This window comes from Phycodurus eques, chromosome 8 (genome assembly GCF_024500275.1).
Source record: "Phycodurus eques isolate BA_2022a chromosome 8, UOR_Pequ_1.1, whole genome shotgun sequence".
Classification (NCBI taxonomy): Eukaryota; Metazoa; Chordata; class Actinopteri; order Syngnathiformes; family Syngnathidae; genus Phycodurus; species Phycodurus eques.
In genome coordinates this window covers 2356152-2380570 of record NC_084532.1, presented here as the reverse complement: position 1 = coordinate 2380570, position 24419 = coordinate 2356152, and the positions used below count along the sequence as shown (strand labels likewise).

Genomic DNA, 24419 nt, shown 5'->3' with positions numbered 1-24419 from the left:
GTTAGCAAAGACATGCATCAATTTGTGACATACAATTCGAAGTATGTCACAAATTGAGGAGTCATTCTGTTGAATGTCTGTATGACACATTCTAAAATTAAGTTGTTGTTGTGACGTCCAGCTTGTCCCATCAGGGTTCCCCATAGCGAGTGACTCACATTAATAGTTTGGCATGTTTGAAAACGTGAATAGAAAAGTAGGCATTTACCGTAATTTCTTGTGTATAATGCACATTTTTTCCCGCCAAAAAAATGTCAAAAGTCAATCGTGCGCATTATACATAGACACATTTTATAAATGTATGCCGCCATCGACAGGTTAAGAAAAATATGTACACTTTCATTCCAATATTCCACTGCCACCTACAGGTTATGAAAAAGGTGTACACCTTCATTCGGGTATGCCACCACCACCTCTAGGTTATGAAAAAGGTGTACACATTCATTCTAGTATGCCACCTAGAGGTTATGAAAAAAGTGTCTCTATACTTTCATTCCAATATGACAGGGTTAGGGTTGTACATATGACTGCATATATGTACAGTTGTGCTCATAAATTTACATACCCAGGCAGAATTTGTAAATAGTTTTTAAAAATACGACTGATGATTGAACAACCATCATTAATTTCTTTGTTTATGTTTTGTTTAATGATAATGCTTTCTGAAATGCTTGACAGTTTAATTTGAATCCCATTAAAATATAATTAAATGTGTCTCGCCTGGTCCTTCATCTTTTCTTTAAAGTATTGTACACATCATTGAAATTCTGCCTGGGTAATCAAACACATGAGCACAACTGTGTGTTTTCTCATTTACGAAATAAATGTTGGGCTGGGCGGCATGGTGGCGACTGGTTAGAGCGCCAGCCTCACAGTTCTGAGGACCCGGGTTCAATCCCCGGCCCCGACTGTGTGGAGTTTGCATGTTCTCCCCGTGCCTCCGTGGGTTTTCTCCAGGCACTCCGGTTTCCTCCCACATCCCGAAAACATGCATAAATTGGAGACTCTAAATTGCCCGTAGGTGTGACTGTGAGTGCGAATGGTTGTCTGTTTGTATGTGCCCTGCGATTGGCTGGCAACCAGTTCAGGGTGTACCCCGCCTCCTGCCCGATGACAGCTGGGATAGACTCCAGCACGCCCGCGACCCTAGTGAGGATAAGCGGCTCAGAAAATGGATGGATGGATGTTGGGCTGTGAATTTCAAAATAGGAGTACTGTAAATAAAAAGAAAATATTACGTGTTCAAATAAAGTGCTTAACTTTAGAATAATTCTTTAAAAAAACTAACAAAACACAGATAATATTTCATGTGTAACAGACACGCCATTAACCAGATGGCACCCAGAAACACCCAATTTCGGCCTGTTTCGCATACCTGCCTCGGCTGCCCCGCTGAGCCTGTCTGCGTACACAAGAGATTTAAGGAAAACCAGGTCCACTTATCAAAAGAGAAGCACGGGAGTCTTAGCTTCTCACACGGACACTAAATTCATTACCAGCCAGCCTGAAGAATGTAATCATCAAAGCTAAGGCACGGAAAACTGGTTTCTCACTCGGATGCTAAGTTAATTAAATTTCACCCCCAGCCAGCCTGAAGAGTCTCACCAACAAAGATTTCTTTTTTTGGGACACTGACTTGATGACCAAGAATGTGAGAAACCCGCTGGTCAGTGGTTCCACATGAAGGCACAGGGCCATTTGTTCCTTTTGTCTGGGAAGTAAAGATGGCGCCTACCAGTGTGGTCGCCTCGGTAACGCGCTCTCTAGTATTGTCTTTGTTTTTGTGTTTTTCGTCGTCTTACACAAGGGGAGACCTGTTAACCATCAAGGAGGCTACTCCGGACTTTCTGTCACCAACTTTCGAATATCCGCTCAGTTTTTTCCCTGAGTTACTCACCGGAGTGGCGTCCGCGGTTTTCGGCGCATGGAGACGGAAGCGGCGCCACAGAGGGAAGCGAGCCGGCATTCAGGTGAAACTCCGCAAGAGAGGACACAGATTGGCGTTCCCGTCGATCCACCTCGCGAATGTACGCTCCCTACCCAACAAAATGGACGACCTTCATCTTCTGTTAAAGACCAGTAAAGACTTTGGACATTCCGCGGCCATGTGCTTCACGGAGACCTGGCTTTGCGACGCTGTTCCCGATGGCGCCGTCAACATTCATCGAGCGGACCGCGACATGGAATCATCGGGGAAAACAAAGGGCGGCGAGATATGCCTCTATATCAACAAAAAATGGTGTACGGACGTCACGGTGCTCAGCACACACTGCAGCCCGCATTTGGAGTTGCTATTCTTAAACTGTAAACCATTCTACTCGCCACGTGAGTTCACATCATTCATCCTGGCTGCAGCCTACATCCCGCCTCAAGCTAACACGAACGCCGCATTGCTAACGCTCGCCGAACAAGTCAACGAAATTGAAAAAAAACACCCGGACTCACCCCTCATTATTCTCGGGGACTTTAACAAAGCTAAACCCAACCACGAACTCCCTAAATACAAGCAGCACATCGACTGTCCTACCAGGAAAAACAATACTTTAGACCACTGCTACACTACGGTAAAAAACGCATACCGTGCTATACCTCGTGCAGCCCTGGGCTCGTCTGATCACTGCTTAATTCACTTAATACCCACGTACAGGCAAGAACTTAAATGTGCGAAGCCTACAGTGAAAACAGTCAAAAAGTGGACCAATGAAGCCAAGATGGAACTTCAAAGCTGTTTCGACTGCACAGACTGGAGTGCCTTTGAAAATTCAGCTGGCAGCCTGGATGAATATACGGACACTGTCACATCCTATATCAGTTTCTGTGAAGAGGTTTGTGTACCAACAAAATCATTTCGCACATTCAACAACAACAAGCCGTGGTTCACTGCTAAACTTAAGCAGCTTCGCCAAGCTAAGGAGGACGCATATCAAAGCGGGGACAGGGCCCTGTATAATCGAGCTAGAAACCAGCTTACTAAAGAAATTAACATTGCAAAGAGGAACCACGCAGCAAAGTTGGAAAAACATTTTAGCGTAAACGACTCTAAATCAGTCTGGCATGCATTCCAATCGCTGACTAATTACAAGCGACGATCCCCCCAAGCTGAGAACAATAGCACACTAGCCAACGACTTGAATACCTTCTACTGCAGATTTGAAAAGGACAGTTTCACACCACACACCCACCCGGCCGCACCCGCGACCACAATCACACCTGACTTCTGCGTTAACCATCCATGAACAGGATGTGAGACGCATCTTCAAACAACAGAAGATTAATAAAGCGGCAGGGCCGGACCATGTGTCCCCATCCTGCCTCAAAGTCTGCGCGGACCAGCACGCTCCAGTCTTCACTCAGATCTTCAATAGATCTTTGGAAATGTGCGAAGTTCCATCCTGTTTCAAACGCTCCACCATCATTCCAGTCCCCAAGAAACCTGCAATCTCGGGTCTGAATGACTACAGGCCTGTCGCTTTGACATCTGTGGTCGTGAAGTCCTTTGAACGTCTCGTGCTGGACCACCTCAAGAGTGTCACAGGTCCCCTGCTGGACCCCTGCAGTTTGCCTACCAAGCGAACAGGTCGGCGGATGATGCAGTCAACATAGGACTGCACTTCATCCTAGAACACCTCGACAGTGCAGGGACCTACGCGAGGATCCTGTTCGTGGACTTCAGCTCAGCGTTCAACACCATCATCCCTGAACTCCTTTCAACCAAGCTTCTCCAGCTCAGCGTCTCACCTGCCATCTGCCAGTGGATTTACAGCTTTCTGACGGGCAGGACACAGCTGGTCAGGCTGGGGGAGGCCACCTCATCCACACGCAGCATCAGCACTGGGGCGCCCCAAGGTTGTGTCCTCTCTCCGCTGCTCTTCTCTCTCTACACGAACGACTGCACCTCAGCGAACCCGACTGTCAAACTTCTGAAGTTTGCAGATGACACCACTGTCATCGGCCTCATCAAGGACGGTGACGAGTCTGCATATCGACAGGAAGCGGAGCGGCTGGAGCTGTGGTGCGGCCGACACAACCTGGAGCTGAAAACGCTCAAGACTGTAGAGATGATCGTGAACTTCAGGAGGCATCCTTCGCCACAGCTGCCCCTCACGTTGTCCAGCTGCCTTGTGTCAACCGGCGAGACCTTCAAGTTCCTGGGAATTACAATCTATCAGGACCTGAAGTGGGCGACCAACATCAACTCCGTCCTCAAAAAGGCCCAGCAGAGGATGTACTTCCTGCGACTTCTGAGAAAGCACGGCCTGCCACCGGAGCTGCTGAGACAGTTCTACACAGCGGTCATCGAATCAGTCCTGTGTTCTTCCATCACAGTCTGGTTTGGTGCTGCTACAAAAAAGGACAAACTCCGACTGCAACGGACAATCAAAACTGCTGAAAGGATTGTCGGTACCCTCCTACCCACCATTGAGGACTTGCACGCTGCCAGAACTAAGACAAGGGCGTGCAAAATCCTCTCGGACCCTCCGCACCCCGGTCACCAGCTCTTCCAGCTCCTTCCCTCAGGTAGGCCGCGACATGGAATGCAAACTAGAACTAGTAGACATTCCAACACCTTCTTCCCTCTTGCGATCAACTTCTTAAACACCTAACCTTTAATTCCATTACAGCAAGCTGCCAATTTTTTGACTTGAGTTCGTTGTCACATTTCTGTTGGGGCCAATTATGTATTACTCGTGCACTCACTGTAGTTGTCTCGCCATGCTGCACTATTTGCATATACTGGCCACTCATGCCAGAGTAGCATCTGCTCCATTTGCACACTGATTGAGGAGTACCTGTAACATTTGCACAACCAACATTGTCCCAGATTATCGCACTACTCGTCACTTTAAACCGCATACACTCCTTGAAGTCTCAGCGCCCTTTGCACAATGGTCATTGCACCGGACTGTTGCAATATTAGTCATTCGAACTGCTCTAAGTGCTGGAGGTCTTTTTGTACAATTGTTTTTTGTCAATGTCTTTATGTCTCCAAAGTGTTATGTAAATTGACTGTCTGATGTACTGGAGCGGCTCCAACTACCGGAGACAAATTCCTTGTTTTGGACATACTTGGCAAATAAAGATGATTCTGATTCTGACAATGGATGGAGCATGAGCGACACCCACAGGCGGTGGAGAGCTACTGCAGCTCCGGAGGAACTAATCAAAATCTTCACCGAATTTGAATGTTGTATGATATTTCAAGAACTTTGCATGAACGCTCCCACTTTTTACCATCACAACAGCGCCACAAGTGATTGTATTTCTGCAAATTGGAATGTCTGATGTCAAATCTGTTTGTCAACTGGGCTGGATAGGATGTTTCACCTCACACAACACAAATGCCAAATTCCAATTATTGCAGTGTTCTCAACAACCACATACAATTGAAACATTCATTGCAGGAGTTGAAGAGAGTGCGTGTGCGCGTGACAATGCAAAGCTGGAAACCGGTCTTGTTACCTTAGATCCAATAATTAATATTTTATCCCACTGGCTTTAAACCTCAAAATAATCCTAGGATGGGAAAAGTAACATTCAGAGGTGGTCTACCTCCCTTTTGGGGCCCCCGGGAGGGGGGGGGGGGCACCCCCTTTCGGCTGGGCATAAAGGCCAGAGTCCCCCTTTTGGTGTGGGCTCTCGCTTGCACGACCACCTTTCCGAAGACTGGCTCAGCCAGGAAGCCCCACCTCTCACCACGAGGTGGCAAGGACACCTCAGACCTTTCCCCGCCACAGGGCACACTGTCAGCGCCCTGAGCTACCCTTGCGAGTGCCTGGGCAGCTCACGGGCAAGCTCCGTTGGGAAGGAAATGGGCGGCGCACGTCTGCTCTTGCGGCGCTCTTGCGACTAGCACCACCCCCGGGCTCCAGCCGCCCTGCACTTGGAACTCTTCTTGTTGCTGTTTTTCTTTCTTTTTTCTATCCTCCTTTTTCCATTAACTCCACCTGTTCCCCGTACGAACCGGACCGGCCAAACATTCGGGAGATCGACCAGCCTGCCTAAATTGTGTCCCACACAACGCAAGTCCAACTTGCGGTCTACTAAAGTACAGATTGCCTATTTGGGTTTAAATTAATGGGAACAGGAATCCCCAGCTCTATGCATTGTCACCCCATGCTCATTTCCACCCTCACATCACAAGTCAGCCTCGTCCTCTCCTCCTCCTCTACCAATGTTTGTCTGTCTTCTGTTTTGATTTCCCCTGCATTGTTACCCTGTACATTCCCCTGTTAGATGTAATTACGTTTACTATAAAAATCCATTACCTGTATCAGTTGTGTGTTTGGCTTCGACAAAATACCTCTCTCTGGTTATCGAGAACTCTTATCTAATTCCTGTAGCAACCTTCAGATTACAAGACATCGAGATTTTTCGTCACTTTGTCCTGGAGTTTTACACATCTAAAAAGAGATGTGGTGCCCCTTTTCGAGATAAAATAATTAGATTTACCGCTTAAACTTATTTTTATCCAAACCAATATATGCTGCACGTTTTGATCATACGGGTAGAAGCAAAATCATGCATTGTAAAAATGCATTGTACATAGGTAGAAGGGTTTTCCAGAATTTTGAGGTCAAATTTGGGGGTGCGTATTGTACATTATACACGAGAAATTACGGTAATTATGAAATATAGACTAGGGTTTCTTCTAAAGATGGTTGCAACCAACTTATTGATGTACTTTGTCGATGTGCTGGTGTTGTGGAATCCATGACAGGCTTTAACCCGTGAGTAGTAATAATAATAATAATAATAATAACAATAATAATAATAATAGGCGGCACGGTGGGCGACTGGTTAGCACATCTGCCTCACAGTTCTGAGGACCCGGGTGCAAATCCGGCCTCGCCTGTGTGGAATTTGCATGTTCTCCCTGTGCCTGCGTGGGTTTTCTCCGGGTACTCCGGTTTCCTCCCACATTCCAAATACATGCATGGTAGGTTGAATGAGGACTCTAAATTGCCCGTAGGTGTGAATGTGAGTGCGACTCGTTTGTTTTTATGTGCCCTGCGATTGGCTGGCAACCAGTTTGGGGTGTGCCCATGCTCTCACCCAGAGTCAGCTGGGATAGGCGCCAGCATGCCTGAGAGGATAAGGATAAGTGAGGATAAGTGGGACAGAAAATGGATGGAATAATCCTAATAATAACAATAATAATAATAAGGGTGGCACGGTGGACAACTGATTAGCACACCTGCCTCACAGTTCTGAGGACCCCAGTTCAAATCAGGCCTCGCCTGTGTGGAGGTGGCATGCTCTCCCCGTGCGTGTGTGAGTTTTCTCCGGGTACTCCGGTTTCCTCCCACATCCCCAAAACATGCATGGTAGTTAATTGAAGACTCTAAATTGCCCGTAGGTGTGAATGTGAGTGTGAATGGTTGTTTGTTGATATGTGCCCTGCGATTGGCTGGCAACCAGTGTACCCCACCTCTTGCCCGAACATAGCTGGGATAGGCTCCAGCACGCCCGCGACCGTAGTGAGGCTAAGCGGTATGGAAAATTAATAAATGAATAAATAATAATAATAATAATAATAATGAAGAAGAAAAACAAGAATACATTTTCTTTCAAGCGCCTTTTCAGGAAACTCAAGGACATACATACTAGTTTAGGTGCAGCTGCACATTGCCGCCCTGTGCAACTGCACACTCCGCACATGCCAATTCGCGCCACTGCACAAACCAAGAAATGGCACTACTTGCTGGGGTGATATTTAGCACACTAAAGATCCCCACAATTCATGAAGGGCATTGTTTCAGTAAACCCCCTTTGCTGTGATGGAATGTGCTTGTCCATATAATGCTATGCATGTATTTCTCACGTGTGTAAATGTTAACACTGTGTAAATTTAACATCAGTTATGTAATGCCTCCTCTCGGGAACTAACAGAAGGACATCCGCTTATTTCCTATTTGGCAGGAGACTGGCACGCTCCACTCTGCTGCTAATTCCTCTGTTTGGGATCCATTACACTGTGTTTGCCTTCTCCCCTGAGAATGTCAGCAAGAGAGAGCGTCTAGTATTTGAGCTCGGCCTGGGATCCTTCCAGGTAACTCGTTTACTTTGGTCAAAATCGGTTGATGGGTGTTTAAGTATACAGTTTTGCAGCACAGGAACTTTACTTCACAATGAGAAAGTTAAGATCAACCAATCAATCAATCAATCAAATCTTGTTTATATAGCACTTTTCATACATGAAAAAATGGAACCCGTAGTAATTTACAGAGATAAAAAGAGGCAATTAAAATAGCAAGAAATATATCAGAACCCACCCCTCCCATCCCCACACCCAACATTGTACAGAGCCCTCCAGCACCCCCGGGGGAAACTGCAGAATGACATCCCCTTGAGGAGACCGAAAAAACCTCCCAGCGTGGAGGCTCCCAAGAAGAGATACTGCGGTAAAACTTAAAAAGACAATATGACAGGATCAAGGACAATTAAGATACAATTAAATAGGATACAAAATAAATTAATAAATAGATAAGTTAATAAAATAACTAAATAAATCGATAGATGAATAAGTAAATGAGTAGATAAATAATTGTCTATATGAATAATAAATACATCCGTTAAAAGCTAAATAAATAATTTAAAAAATAAGTTAAAAGCTAAACCAAACAGGTGAGTCTTGAGCCTCTTTTAAAAATCAACAGTCTCTGCGTTTCTGGTAATTTTTCGGCAATTAAAGAGACATTGCAAAGGGAGCCAGGAACGTTTTCTTTTGGGGCAGGGTCTGTAAACTGATCAGCATTTTGGATTGGATGGCCACATGATGAATTTTATTTCAGCCTGCAGCTGTTCTTATAGATACTACTTTTTTCATTGTGCTAGAACATTTACAGACAAAAAGCTCGCACAGATGTGGCTGGACAACAAAGTACAGGCTTGTGATGTTGCTTTTTCCCTGAGGCGGAGTGCAGAGGAAACGGCAGTGAGAAACTAGATCTGACAATGGTGAAGTCATGATACATTTGTAAGGTTCAAACAACCTAGAACATTTAATAAACAATAAACAAGGAAGGACCACAAGAGAATGGTTATTTTTACTCGCGAGGAGAACGGACAGAGTTGTACGCAGTTACAACCTTCTACCGCTCTGAGCACACTCTGCCGATCCCTCTTTTTATTTCCTTAGGGTGGTTCCTAATTACACAGACGTTGCTGCTGCTATCTTGAGAAAAGGGAACACACAGTAGCAACGTGAAACAATCACAGCTATAACTCATATTGCAGACGATAATGCAGATGTGTTCTTCATCAGCGCTGATTGTTTCAACCTTCGACCGCAAAATGTTCCAGCCGCTATCTTTTGATGAGGGCACAGTCCTCTTCACAGACAACTTCAACTTTCATGATAATTTCAACATTATACTGTTGAATGAATGCTTTGCAATAGGATTAGAATAAACATGAGATAACGTCCATCCATCCATCTATCCATTTTCTGAGCCGCTTCTCCTCACTAGGGTCGCAGGCGTCCTGGAGCCTATCCCAGCTATCATCGGGCAGGAGGCGGGGTACACCCTGAACTGGTTGCCAGCCAATCGCAGGGCACATATAAACAAACAACGATTCACACTCACAGTCACACCTATGGGAAATTTAGAGTCTCCAATTAATGCATGTTTTTGGGATGTGGGAGGAAACCAGAGTGCCCGGAGATAAACCCACGCAGGCACGGGGAGAACATGCAAACTCCACACAGGCGGGGCCGGGGATTGAACCCGGGTCCTCAGAACTGTGAGGCTGACGCTCTAATCAGTCGGCCACCGTGCAACCTATGAGATAACTTATATAAATTTATTCTAACATTTCCCTCCTGTTTATCACATATTTACTCAAATTCTCACATCACCTTACATCTGTCACTTCAGTTAGATTTTCGACTGGAGGATCATTTTTATGAAAACAAATACATTTACACTCAGAGGAAATGTTAATCTTTATTCATAGTCCCCTGGATCTAGAAACAAATCAGGCAGGTCATAATGCACGTCATAATCATCATCACTGTCATTATCTTCATTGTATTTTCCAAAGGCATTTATCCAGGAGTCCCACATGGAGGTGTCAACACCAGAGTGTTCCTTCATTTTACCATTAAGGGTTCGGAGTCCCTCTGTGGCCTCAGTGAGAGCTGTGTTGTTGGGAATGAATGTGCAGCATTGTTCTCCTGAACATAGCACATACTCCTCCTCTCAGCCAACAACATGTCAACAACTATCCTGTTTTGGAATGCAATAAGTGATGTGGCTGATAGCTGTTCATGTACAGCTTCAAACCCACTCTGTGTCCAATTGTCCAATTTTTGCACGTTGTAATGGATGTAGTTGATTCTGTCTACATTTTTGTTGGTTGTACACCACCAACAGATCGAGGACTCAAATCCTGCAGCTATTTGATCTACTAATTTGTACTCACTTGAAACACCACAGGGAACACCAATGGCGTCAATGTATGTTGGATCATTTTGGCCCTGCCAATCTGCTGCTCTTTTCTGACGTCGCCAATGTTCTGGCATGACAGTGGATAAACCTGCTGTTAATTCTTGTACAGACATGGAATGTGCCGATACCGGTAACAACAAAGTTACTGGAGCACAAAGACCTGTTACATTCTTTGGCAATTTATCAAATAGTCCAGCATCTCCACACCACCACCAGATGTCCCCTCTTGGCTGCGGATTGAAGTCAATTTCTACCACTATTGATACTGGAGGAACCTGAATTTTATAATCACCTATTACTCTTGAGGTTCCATGTGTGTTCGTTTTCGTGAAAGAGCTACAATTATAACGACGCGTTAAAAGTCAACCAATTTATACCTGACAGAGGAGTCTATACATTTTACAGAGCTCTGGGTCAGTAGCTACGCTTATCCTAGCCTCAGCAGAGACAGCGCAGAGGGAACAAAGCTATCTGTTCTTGCCCCCAACTTATACAATGCTTCAAAAAGGAAGTATGGAATTGCTGTCATCTGATTGGTCCAACGTCCACTGACGTCCTCATTGTCCTGCAAAATGATGGCCATTTGCCGCTGCCTTCAGACACTGTCTCCAGTCTGTTTTTTATTGTTCCATTCATCCTTTCCACTAATCCAGTGCTTTGAGCGTGGCAAGCACAATGATTCTTTAGATCAATGTGAACCATCACTCCGATCTTTTTCACAATTTGGTTAACAAAATGGGCACCGTTATCACTGTATATTTTTCCAGGAATACCATATCTAGGAATGATATCCTTGCAAAGTGCCTTTCACATATCAAACATGCCCTACAAAAAAAATTTTGAATAAGAATTAAAGCCATAAGTTGTATAATTTTGATGTATCTGCTCCACCATCCCTCCTGTTGAGACATGTGCTACACCATGACTCAATATAGCAGCCCATTTGAATAGATTTTTTGGTAGGATAGGTTTGTTGTTTGGTCATACATAGATGTCATCTTGTAATGTTGCGCCATTTTTCTTCCAAAGTTCTTGTTCAGTTTGGGACTTTGTTGTTGCATATCTTTTAATGTGTCTTTGTGTAAATTTGTGTTATCTTCTATTGCTAACACGTGTGTCTGTAAACTTTATTTTCTTTTTATCTTTTCTTATTTTTTCAGCATGGAGGGGGTGATTTACATACTCCTCCAAGGTGCCTGTAGAGAGGCCAATGTAATGTTTGTTAACCTAGCTGCGAATTGCATCTTTTGAACCTGCATGGAGAGCATTCTTCAACTGCTGTTGAAATGGTTCATTTACATCTCCATCCTCCTGCAGGCCGCTGTGAGTCTTGAATACAGTTGTCATTCTTACTCTGTATTCCTCAAAAGGCTCATCATCCTTTTGTTTTACTCTTCCTATTTCAGTGTAATTTGCTCTCTGTCTGAAACACTGTGTTGCTCTGTTAATTAATCCTTGCACCAATTTGCGACTATCATGGGCCAAAATCCCATTTTCATCTCTTGGATTCCATCCATCCATCCATTTTCTGAGCCGCTTCTCCTCACGAGGGTCGCGGGCGTGCAGGAACCTATCCCAGCTATCATCGGGCAGGAGGCGGGGTACAGCCTGAACTGGTTGCCAGCCAATCGCAGGGCACATACAAACAAACAACCATTTGCACTCACATTCACACCTACGGGCAATTTAGAGTGTCCAATTCATGCATGTTTTTTGGGATGTGGGAGGAAACCGGAGTGCCTGGAGAAAACCCACACAGGCACGGGAAGAACATGCAAACTCCACACAGGCGGGGCCAGGGATTGAACCCGGCTCCTTAGAACTGTGAGGCTGACGCTCTAACCAGTCATCCACCGTGCCGCCCTCATGGTCCTCTAATATTATGCCAATCTGGTCCCATGACTGCCATCCACACTTTAAATTCAAATTATATGATCGCCTTAAATTTTCCATTTTCTCAACCTTCTGCATTCAGTTTTGACTGATTCCAATTCTCTCTTCCACTATTCCAACTTTCTCTTCCTTTCTATGGAACATTAATTGTTCTTTTACCATCTCTACACATTCTCTGTCTTTCGTTTCAGATTATTTTTCCTTTATTTTGTCTACATTCTCTTTCCGTTCTCTGTCTCCCTCTTCTCTATTTGAGGCTACTGTCATCCAGCATTCTGTTTCCTCAAAACCATTTTTCTTCATTTTTTTTAGGGTTTTTCTTTTTCTTTTTTATGATTGATTCCTGCAACGCGGCTATTTTTTGTGTATTTAACTAACCATTAAAGCCGTGTTCAGTTATCCATGTGTCTAAATATTGGATTTTATCAGGTACTGTTTTTTAATGAACTTCCAATCTTTACACGACAGTGTATCCCTGGGTTTTATTTTACTACTCCCTTTCCCTATTTTAGAGAATTTTGTCAACACCTAGGGTGTTCTAAAACTAGTTTCTTTCAGTCAGACAGCAACTTAAATTTTCTGTTGTGGTAATTCTCACTTCAACCTTTTCAGGTGGAGAATTATTGCATTTGCATCCACACCAGTCTGCTGTTTACAATCCCACTGTTTTATATGAGATAAATACCTCGTGGTATTTTTATCTCCATTCGTTCACTTCACATTCACACAAGTGCTTTATAACTGCAATTTTCACGGAATTTAAGTGTACACAGGACTGCGCCATCCTTCTTCTATGGAATTTATCAGACTCCGCCGTCCCTCATTTACCTGCCATTTACTAGTATTCACAGGGTTTTTATTTCCTAACGCGCAATGACCTCCAGTTATTAACACACAATGACCTCCAGTCATTCACTTCCCCCCTTTAAGGAAGTTTAACTCACCACTGTTGTCTTCCCTCCGTCGGAATGCCGACAACCGTCAGATCCCAGCTGGTGGGTCGAGGTCCAGTCCTGGAAAAGGATCTTTAGGCTCACTCTAGGGAGTCTGCCGTGGCCGCTGTCTTTCTGGAGTCCACCACACCCGCTGGAATCCTCAGGTCTTTTGGCATCTGGCTCGAAGGACCAAGTTAATGCCAGGTTCAAACAACCTATAACATTTAATAAACAATAAACAAGGAAGGAAGACAAGAGACTGGTTATTTTTACTCGTGACGAGAACGGACAGAGTTGTACGCAGTTACAACCTCCTACTGCTGTGAGCACACTCTGCCGATCCCTCTCTTTTTATTTTCTTCGGGTGGTTCCTAATTACAAAGACGTTGCTGCTGCTATCTTGAGATAAGGGCACACACAGTAGCAACGTGAAACAATCACAGATATAACTCATTGTGCAGATGATAATGCAGATGTGTTCTTCATCAGCGCTGATTGTTTCAACCTTCGACTGCAAAATGTTCCAGCCGCTATCTTTTGATGAGGCACAGTCCTCTTCACAGACAACTTCAACTTTCATGATACATTCAACATTATACTGTTGAATGAATGCTTTGCAATATGGTTAGAGTAAACATGAGATAACATACATTTATTCTAACATTTTCTCCATGAGACAAATTTAAAAAATACTAAAATCGGATTTAATAAAAAGTTAGGCGGCACGGTGGATGACTGGTTAGTGCGTCAGCCTCACAGTTCTGAGGACCCGGGTTCAATCCCCGGCCCCGCCTGTGTGGAGTTTTTATGTTCTCCCCGTGCCTGCGTGGGTTTTCTCCGGGCACTCCGGTTTCCTCCCACATCCCAAAAACATGCATTAAGTGGAGACTCTAAATTGCCCGTAGGTGTGAACGTGAGTGCGCATGGTTGTTTGTTTGCATGTGCCTTGCAATTGGCTGGCAACCAGTTCAGGGTGTACCCCGCCTCCTGCCCGATGACAGCTGGGATAGGCTCCAGCACGCCCGCAACCCTAGTGAGGAGAAGTGGCTCAGAAAATGGATGGATGGATGGATAAAAAATTAAAAAAACAACAACAAAAAAACTGAAGTTCTGTCGGCTCACACATTGTCCAGCAACTAAACACTGCTGCTGGAAAACTGGAAGGATTATCAAAGATGGAGAACCCATTGACTCAAGGGAAATGCCATATTTAAAATATATAAAACGGTAATATTTCATTATGCAATTGTTACTTAAGTGTCAAGCTACTGGGCCTGTTAGGTAGCTATTCACAAACTGATAGCTAACCACTAGTCATTGTTTGACTTAATGTACTGTATTTTGCAAAAAAAAAACTATCGTTGTGTTTATACATCATTTATGCATATGGGTACATTATTTTTTTTCCCCAAATGCCTCTCCTGTTTTTGATTCTGTGTTGCAGTGTGTGCGCAGTAGCCAGAGGTGGGTAGAGTAGCCAAATGTTCTACTGAAGGAGTACTGCTACTTTAGAATAATATGATTCAAGTAAAAGTAAAATGTAGTCCTCCACATAATTATTTGAGTAAGAGTAAGAATGTACTGAGTAAATGGTAACTTAAATCAGCATGAACGTCAAATAAAATAAAAATAACTGAATAAAATGACTTAACATCACTTAACCTAAAACATAATGAAGAAAATATTTATAAAACAAACAAATGATCAATAAAATCTTTCTAAAATAACAAACTAATTCAAATTCACCTCCAAGAAATGGTCTTATACTATTTTGTTTCCACTTGTTGAAAACTACAATAGGCTCACCAGGCAGAGATGACAAAAAACCGAAACAAGGCTGCAGTGGATATTAAATGTCCACATAGACCCCTGTTCAAATGCGAGGTTTTTGTGATGTAAAAGAATTGAGACCAAAATAACTCATTTTCAAACTTTTGCCACCATTATTGTGACAGAATTTGCGCAACTGAATTGATTTTTGATTTTTTTTTTTTTTTTTTTTGTCTTTTTGAGAGGGTAGTGAAAATAAACTGAAATAATCTCTTTCAGATCACAATTGCAAAAGAGATCTTCTGGTTAAATACAATTAAAATAAAATAATAATCACAATAAAATACATCTGGTTTAACAAGGGCGCACTGCCTCTTATAACTGGCATGTGGCTGTGTTCAGGACTAACTATAATCACTTTTAAACACTTTTAAAAAAAAAAAAAAAGACTGCACACAAAACCGCAAAGGTTTTGTGTGCAGTCTTGTGGCTGCCGCTGCCTCATGCCGTTTGATTGGTAAACTGGATTCTAAACACAAGTCGTTGCATTAGATTGGTGCAAACAGTGCCCAATGCGGAAGTGTCAGGTCATCATGCTTTGTAGATATTTCGGTGTAAATGTGTAAAACGTAAGTCACTGATGGTGTAGTGGTACACTCGCCTGACTTTGATGCAGGCAGCGTGGATTCAGTTCCCACTCAGTGACGGTGTAAATGTGAGTGCGAATGGTTGTCGGTGTCTATATGTGCCCTGCGACTGACTGGCGACCAGTTCAGGGTGTAGTCCGCCTTTCACCCGAATTCAGCTCGGATAGGCTCCAGCGCCCCGCGACCCTAACCAGGTTAAGCGGTGTTGAAAATGGATGGATGGATGGATGGATGTGTAAAATGTTTCTGAGCCCTTCCAGTGTGCACTCCTCCTTGAGGGTAAAAAAATAACACAGCCTGTGCCTCGTTGTCTGTCCACATCTATGGGAGCATTTTGTCTGATGAGTAACTACAAAAGTGTCAAAATAGAAAAGTAGGGAGTACAACAACTGCAGATTTTCAAACATGGCAGATGAAATAAAATGCAGCGGGTAGTCATCAAATCGGGCTGTTCGGTCCCTGTAGGACCGGAGTCACGGTTTGGTCCACATATCTGGCAGTAAGTCGGACTCGTTCCCGGTGAAGGTTGGACTCCGCCAAGGCTGCCCTTTGTCACCAATTCTGTTCATAACTTTTATGGACAGAATTTCAAGGCGCAACCGAGGCGTAGAGGGGGTCCGGTTTGGTGGCCTCAGTATTGCATCTCTGCTTTTTGCAGATGATGTGGTTCTGTTGGCTTCATCAAGCCGTGATCTCCAACTCTCACTGGAGCAGTTCGCAGCCGAGTGTGAAGCGGCTGGGATGAGAATCAGCACCTCCAAATCTGGGACCATGGTCCTCAGTCGAAAAAGGGTGGCGTCCCCTCTCCTGGTCGGTGATGAGATCCTGCCCCAAGTGGAGGAGTTCAAGTATTTTGGGGTCTTGTTCACGAGTGAGGGAAGAATGGAACGCGAGATCGACAGCGGCGTCTGCAGTGATGCGGACTTTGTATCGGTCCGTTGTGGTAAAGAAGGAGCTAAGCCGAAAGGCGAAGCTCTCAATTTACCGGTCGATCTACGTTCCTACCACCTATGGTGACGAGCTGTGGGTTGTGACCGAAAGAACAAGATACAAGCGGCCGAAATGAGTTTCCTCCGCAGGGTGTCCGGGCTCTCCCTTAGAGATAGGGTGAGAAGCTCGGTCATCCGGGAGGATCTCAGAGTAGAGCCGCTGCTCCTCCACATCGAGAGGAGCCAGATGAGGTGGCTGGGGCATTTGATTCGGATGCCTCCCTGGTGAGGTGTTCTGAGCATGTCCCACCGGGAGGAGACCCAGGACACGCTGGAGAGACTACGTCCTTCGGCTGGCCTGGGAACGCCTCGGGATCCCCCCGGAAGAGCTGGATGAAGTGGCTGGGCAGAGGGAAGTCTGGGCGTCCCTGCTAAAGCTACTGCCCCCGCGACCCGACCTCGAATAAGCGGTAGAAAATGGATGGATGGATGGATAGTCATCAAATCAGATTCCAGAGCCTCTCAAAAGTAATTACAGGGAACTGTAATTTCATTGTGCGGCACGGTGGACGACTGGTCAGAGCGTCTGCCTCACAGTTCTGAGGACCGGGGTTCAATCCCCAGCCCCGCCTGCGTGGAGTTTGCATGTTCTCCCTGTGGCTGCGTGGGTTTTCTCCGGGCACTCTGGTTTCCTCACACATCCCAAAAAGATGCATGGTAGGTTAATTGAAGTCTCTAAATTGTCCCTAAGTGTGAATGTGAGTGCGTATGGTTGTTTTTTATGTGTGCCCTTCGATTGGCTGGCAACCAGTTCAAGGGTGTACCCCGCCTCCTGCCCGATGATAGCTGGGATAGGCTCCAGCACTCCCTTGTGAGGATAAGTGGCTCAGAAAATGGATGGATGTAATTTCATTGTATGGTGTGAACCCAAAGTACCAGGTTTTGCCTGGAGCACTCTCCGGCCTGCGCCAGGACCTTATGTGGATGTTACATCATTTTATTGTCGGAAGTGACTAATTTCAGAACATTGTGAAAGATAATACATGTTTTTATTATATTTGAACACAGCAGAGATAGGCCCAAATATTAGTTATGTGCTGGGGAGGTGCAAATTGTTTGACTCTTCCCATGCGCTGACAAATCAAGCTACGCAACAGGCACCACTCATCTGTTCTTCATCCTCCATGAACCATGAAGTATCCTTCTAACTAACAAACAGATGGACAAATATGGCACAGCCTTGCCTTTGGAGGAGGTCTACAATAAAAGATAACATATCTGTTCGAAGTGTTTTGCATAGTACTTTGTGTAATACAAATATGCATTTAGTTTGTGTTTTATCTGTAATCTGTACATTTTAATCAAAATATTTCAATGTTGTGTTTCATAATTGGATCTCTGTGTCATTTTAGGGGTTTGTGGTGGCTGTCCTCTATTGCTTCCTGAATGGAGAGGTAAATATTCTTTTAATAAAATACTAATTTACAATTAAATATAAATTACTTATCTACAGTCAGTGTACAATACAATCAATTGAGCGCTACACAAAATATGGTACGAAAATTATTTCTGTCAGTTAACTACATTGTATATAGTACAGTGTAATTACACTATGTCATTATTATCTATCTCCTTGAACCGTCACCTCTTCATGGTTGTAGAAGCTAAATTTCCGGGGGCATATGGGCAGGGTAAACAGATCCTAGGTGAGGGACCAGACAAAGCACAGGTCGGAACCCCATATGATGATGAAAAACCATGAACATGTATTACTTTTCCCGGAACCAGGCCCTCCTCTGAAGCCAGGCCTGGAGGTTGGGCTCGATGGCGATTGCTGCTGGCTGGGCGCTGCACAGATTGGGCTCAGTTGGGCACAGCCTGAAGTGAGTCATCACTTGTGGGAAGGGCCAAGGTAGTCTGGTGCAGTGTAACCTGGATGGTGACCTTAGAGGTCCGATCGCCATCTTCAGAAGCTAGAGTCATTTCCCTATAGGGACATGGAATGTCATCTCTTTAGCAGGGAAGGAGTCTAGCTGTTGTACAAAGTCAAGAGGTTCCGACAAGATATAGTCAGACTTGCGTAGACGCACAGCTTGGGTGCCAGAATTAGTCCTCTGAAGAGAGGTTGAACTGTACGTTAGGGTTCACCCTTATGGATGAGAGGGTAGTCTCCTGCCGACTTCTGGTGGGGGGACAGGTCCTGACTGTTGTTTGTGCCAATGCATCAAACAACTGCTCAAAGTACCCAATCTTTTTGACGCAGGCCGGAGAGTGCTCCATGCAGTCAATGACAATGAGACCTGGAAGGCTTGATTGGCAAGAATGGCCTCCCCTGAACTGAACACGAGTGGTGCTTTGTCATTGGACTTGTGTGCTCATCACAGATTGCTGATAACAAACACGATTTTAAAGCATAAGGATGTCCATACTTGGCACCAGAATGCCCTAGGTCAGTGGTCCCCAACCTTTTTCTGCCATGGACTGGTTCATGCTTGTACATATGTTTTGCGGACCGGCAACCATTTGTCAATGGGGGGGCAACTGAAGGACCTTTTCGATCGGAAGCTAATCGGTCACTGGCCAGGGTAGGGGCGGTGGTCTGGAGCTCATTGTCAATGGGGGGCAATAGGACGTGAACGTGGCGCCTTCAGGTATCTGGAAATTGCACCCAAGAATTTACCATACTTGTGCAAGTCCACAGTTCTCTTCCTGATATCTTGGCTGATTTAGTTTAGTTTACTTTCCCATTGTGTTACACAAAGTGGCATTGTTTTTCAGCTGTGCCTTCAAATGTGTCCACATATGCGTCTCGAATTAACTCAAATCTTGTCAATAAGTATAAGTTTCCAAGGACATGACATCTTCAGGGTTTTCCAAAATTCGTTTAAGGCATAGTAATCAGATTGTATGTAAACTTCTTACTTTGAAGAAAGTAATGAAAAATTGTCGGAAAAAAAATCCCATCATTAATCAAATATCGAGCAAATTAACAAAATTTAGGTCATCCTAATTGACCTAAAACAGGAAAACCTTTCATATCAGCCAGTGAGGTGAAAAGAAATGTTGTAAACGAGTAGTTTCAACTGTATGTGTGAATATTGTGCCATTAGTTTTAGTAATAGAAAGACTTATTACTTGCATTGTTTAATTGCACAGCTTGATCACATTTAAAATAATATCAGTATAAATAAGCCTATAACAAGGAACTTAGAGAATCTACTACAGTGAAGCTGAGGGATAGGCTGAGGGTCCATTAATAATGACCTTGTGAAGTATATCCCTCAAGGTGCAATCGGAGATCAAGAGGAAATGGCGCAGCTGGACGGTGAACAGGTACTTTGCTGTGGACCTGAAGCACCGGCACCCTTCGCTTGCGAGCAGTGGAGTGAACGGGGGGACACAGCTGTCTATCCTGAGCAAGAGCAGCTCCCAGATCCGCATGTCCAGCCTACAGGCCGAGACTCCAGCCACCTGAGTAGCACCGCCGGTATGCCGCAACCAGAAATGATGGATCTGACGTTACGAAACCTACGACACCCACTCTTCTCCCAGTGACAAGCCTCACCAAACCCCTTCCTCAATCCCTACCCAAATCCCTACCCAGATGAAAGCATAATGGAAACCACACTTAACTCCAACTCCAACTCTAATGTCTTGTGTAACATGCTTTAAGCTGAATCGTAAAGTAACCTTTAGTCACACGTGGATTGGAATGGGTGACATTGTGGAGAATGGCAAACTGGATTGGTACGGTTCTTTATTGAGCATTACAGTGTGTTTACATGTGATACAAACAACTGGAATAGAGAATGATTTTCCACCTGTCTGGTACATATTTGGATGGGTTCTATGCGAGCCAAAGAGATAAGTGTGTCCTCTGAGGAATGGACGCTGGGCCACAAATTATGTAGTGTACCTTGAAGACACACGTAATATTGACAACTACTATGGTAGTCGCCAGAATGCCACTGGAAGAATGTCTCAATTTAAGAGAAAGTATCCCTTAAACTTGTGGTTATAAAAACACTTATCAGAATAAAATTTTAAGTCTAAAATTTTTATTCTGTTGGCTCACAAATAATCTTATTATGGCTTTTCAGGCACCAAAAATATTGTGGAGGTGTGAAGTTGACAAAGACACAAAAATGTCAGGCAAGGAGCCTGCCTGATATTTTTTGAGTAAAATTCCCAAGCTCTTGCATTCTGCTTTGAATTCACAAGTGTTTTTATTATCTTTGTTGGGGTTCTTCTCCCACTCTTACAGTAGATTCATGGCTTGGGTGTGTGTCCCTTTAACTCATTCACTGCCATTGACGGCTGTTGAATTCAAATATCCATGTTAATATGGAGGACTGGCAGTGTTCAGAAAGGTGACAAAGTAGGCATACTAATATATCTTAAATAAACAGATTTGCTGACATTGATTTGTAGGTGAAGACATGAAATTATATCTAAAACAATTAAACTACTGTAAATGTTCCCACAAATTAGATGTTTATATGCAGACAAAGTATACTTGGGTTTGATTCCAAGGTTCTCTTTCGAATCAGTGTGCTGTGCTGATGTCTGTCTAAATACAACTGTTACGAGAAACTCTCTGAAGATCTCACCGTTTTAGAGGCGAATGAGGTCAGAGGATATGTAGTTGGAAGCAGCCGTTAGTACATAAAATGTCAATGCATGAAACTTCATGTATAATTCCTGTGATTTATTATAGTACAAGTTCTTTATATAACAATGCAGTTAGCGATGGGAAAATGATACCGAGGTTTTGGAGCTTGTGTCACTCTTCCTGAAGAGGAGTGATTCGAAACGCTGCGTCGGAGCTTGTATCAATACACCAGTGTCACGTGACCGATGACGTTTGAAGCTTCGAACGCGCTTCGCGCTTCATTCCTTCAAAATGTTTCGAAGCTTTTCATTAGCTCATGGTGTGTCAACACATTCTGAGCGAATGACAGCTTGACAGGTTTGACAGATTTGAGAGGTTTGACGCCATACTAGCTATATAAGATGCATAATTATGCTTCAAAATGAGGTTGTGAGGAGATAGAGATTTGGAGAGTGAGAGTATTTTGGCAAGTCAACCATACAAGTCCCCAAATGACAAACCATTATCTTTAAAGGGTTTCCTTAAAAACACCACACACACACACACACACACAAAACAATGTTTTTGAATTCACACACCATGATCATTTGCAAAGTATGAAGGATCTCTAATTGTGTTAGGGACTTTTAGTACAGTTTTTTAAAAAAGCTCAAAGCTTTAAATAAACCCTTAACCAACATCCATCCATCCATCCATTTCCGTTACTGCTTATCCTGGGGGTGCTGGAGCCTATCCCAGGAGGCGGGGTACACCCTGCACCGGTCGCCAGCCATTCGCAGGGCACCCTTAACCAACATTAAACCACATTTAACATTTAATATAATTTGCATTTATTTTTTAGGTTAATCTAGAATGTGTTTTAGAATATGGGGGAGAGCATCTGAATATGTTATTGTAATGACAATATAATGAGTTATTTGGTATGAACTTGAATGACCATATAGACTTTTATTGCTGTCAGGGGAAACAGTCGTGCTCTCTTCAGTCGTGCTCTCAGTTGTCCACCAGATGTCACCGTCACTGAAGCCTTGAAGCTTTTACTCTTTTTCAGCACAATTGTTAGGAAAGCCTCAGTGTATCATGAGGCTTCACTTGCTCACCACTAAATGCAGTGTTAAATGTGATGAACATCTCTACATACATTGATTTTTCTCTTTCAGTGTGTATACAACAGGCCGTTGAGGAGGTAAAGCGCATAATAACTGATGCTTTTGTCACTTTTTAAGTTGACCCTCTACAACTGCCTTCTGATGGATCTTTCAAAACAGAGGTTTCATTCAAATTAAGAGACTTAATTCATCATATGACATGTGAGTGTTTCCTTTCTGTATGTTTGAAATGAAATACATTGGGATGGATGTAATCTACACTCAATTTACAATACTTATTCCAAAAATGACCGAAGGTACACCTCACTGAATTTTTGCACAGACATCTCTGCTTGCTGAGCTGCTTTTGTTTGCAACTGATGTCATCTACCATTTCTGATTACTGTTAAACAACTACAGAATATGTTCCACAGGACATTTTTTCCTCAAGTGCCTTGAAGCAGAAATCAAGTATGTTAACTTATTTTCATTGGAAAAACACTACTGCGAAGATCAACATTGCTGGATTACAGTTTTTTATTATGGTTATAACTAAATCAGAATTTTAAACCTGGAGGTTAAAACTCCACACATATCTTCTTTGCTAAAGATGAGCAAAACATTCAAACATTTGATGCTTTAATTTTTCATTTGCACATTTTCATCATAATCATTTCCTATTTTCATACCTGATAATAGCAGAAAACCACATCTAGAAAACCTTCATACAATACAATATATATTTAAAGTCCCAAAAAAATAAAAAATGAATTTGCAACATGTTATGTCCAGAAGACGTCTCAAATGAAGCAAATTATATTTATGTTAACCTGATTCTCTACAATTGATCTGAACACTTTTAAGGGATTGCTGTATTTTACAGAACGGCACACTGGCCGACTGGTTAGAGCGTCCAGTTCTGAGGACCGGGGTTCAATCCCCGGCCCCGCCTGTGTGGAGTTTGCATGTTCTTCCCATGCCTGCGTGGGTTTTCTCTGGGCACTCCGATTTCCTCCCACATCCCAAAAACATGCGTGGTAGGTTGATTGAAGACTCTAAATTGCCCGTAGGTGTGAATGTGAGTGTGAATAGTTGTTTGTTTATATGTGCCCTGCGATTGGCTGGCAACCAGTTCAGGGTGTACCCCGCCTCTCGCTCGATGGTAGCTGGGATAGGCTCCAGCACGCCCGCGACCCTTGTGAGAATAAGTGGCTCAGAAAATGGATGGATGGATGGATGTAGCTTACAGTAAAATCAGGCAGCCCAAATTCCTCAAAACAATACTAAATTTTTCTATTTTGTCTGAGAAAAGGTCAATTTTACATCTCTAAAAATGAAATAGTTACAATGGTGTTTGACACAGCTACCTCTCATTTTCAAACACATCATATGAAATTTTAATCAGAATCCATATTCCAAACTGTTTGCACTTTCCTGTATCAAAGCCTCATGCCATAGGTGACTGCAATTGCAGGTAGACCTCAAGCGCATTGTGAGTAAAACAGCTTTGCCCTTATGCTATCTGACCATCACCAAACTAAACAGAGCACTGGGCCACTACCTGTATGTAGACCACATCTGTATTTCTTGCTTTGTGAAATAACATGCACATATTAAATCTGGTAATGGAAATTTAAGCGCACTGGCTAATTTAAGTTTAAACATTGGGGTGGCAGCAGCCCATCAATAAGGACTTGGGCTTCCGAACCGGGGTCACAGTTTGAGTCCTGGACAAATAAAAATGGCAACTTGTTGTTGGAGAGACATTTGTGTGCTTCCCAACTACTGTCGAGGTGGTCGAGTAGTGCAGCACAATTTGTGTGCCCCTTTTACTCTCTTCTTGCATGCCTGCATGTGTCTGATCTACAGTAGTTTTCTGTGTGGTGTGCAACACAAATGTACAACAGTGTGAGGAAAAGAAAATCCGACCAATCTACCGTGTGGCAGAATGGATATTAAAGAGAAATTGTCCATGTATTCGCCTCTATTTGCGCATTGTGAATCAGAATCGGAATCATCTTTATTTGCCAAGTATGTCCAAAACACACAAGGAATTTGTCTCCGGTAGTTGGAGCCGCTCTAGTACAACAGACA

The 24419-nt window shown here is 43.6% G+C and overlaps 1 protein-coding gene across 3 annotated transcripts in view; it reads left to right on the top strand.

The window, feature by feature from the left end:
• Positions 1–20298, top strand: part of LOC133406468 (pituitary adenylate cyclase-activating polypeptide type I receptor-like) — a 55383-nt gene extending 35085 nt beyond the window's left edge. For 2 of the 3 annotated variants that reach the window (XM_061684113.1, XM_061684115.1), the window contains 3 exons: positions 7921–8050; positions 18038–18079; positions 19899–20298. In XM_061684113.1, the coding sequence (XP_061540097.1) occupies positions 7921–8050; positions 18038–18079; positions 19899–20180 (454 nt within the window). In that variant the 3' untranslated portion in view covers positions 20181–20298. The remainder of the gene's footprint in view (positions 1–7920; positions 8051–18037; positions 18080–19898) is intronic. The other variant, XM_061684114.1, reaches the window with a different exon arrangement.
• Positions 20299–24419: the final 4121 nt, after the last annotated feature.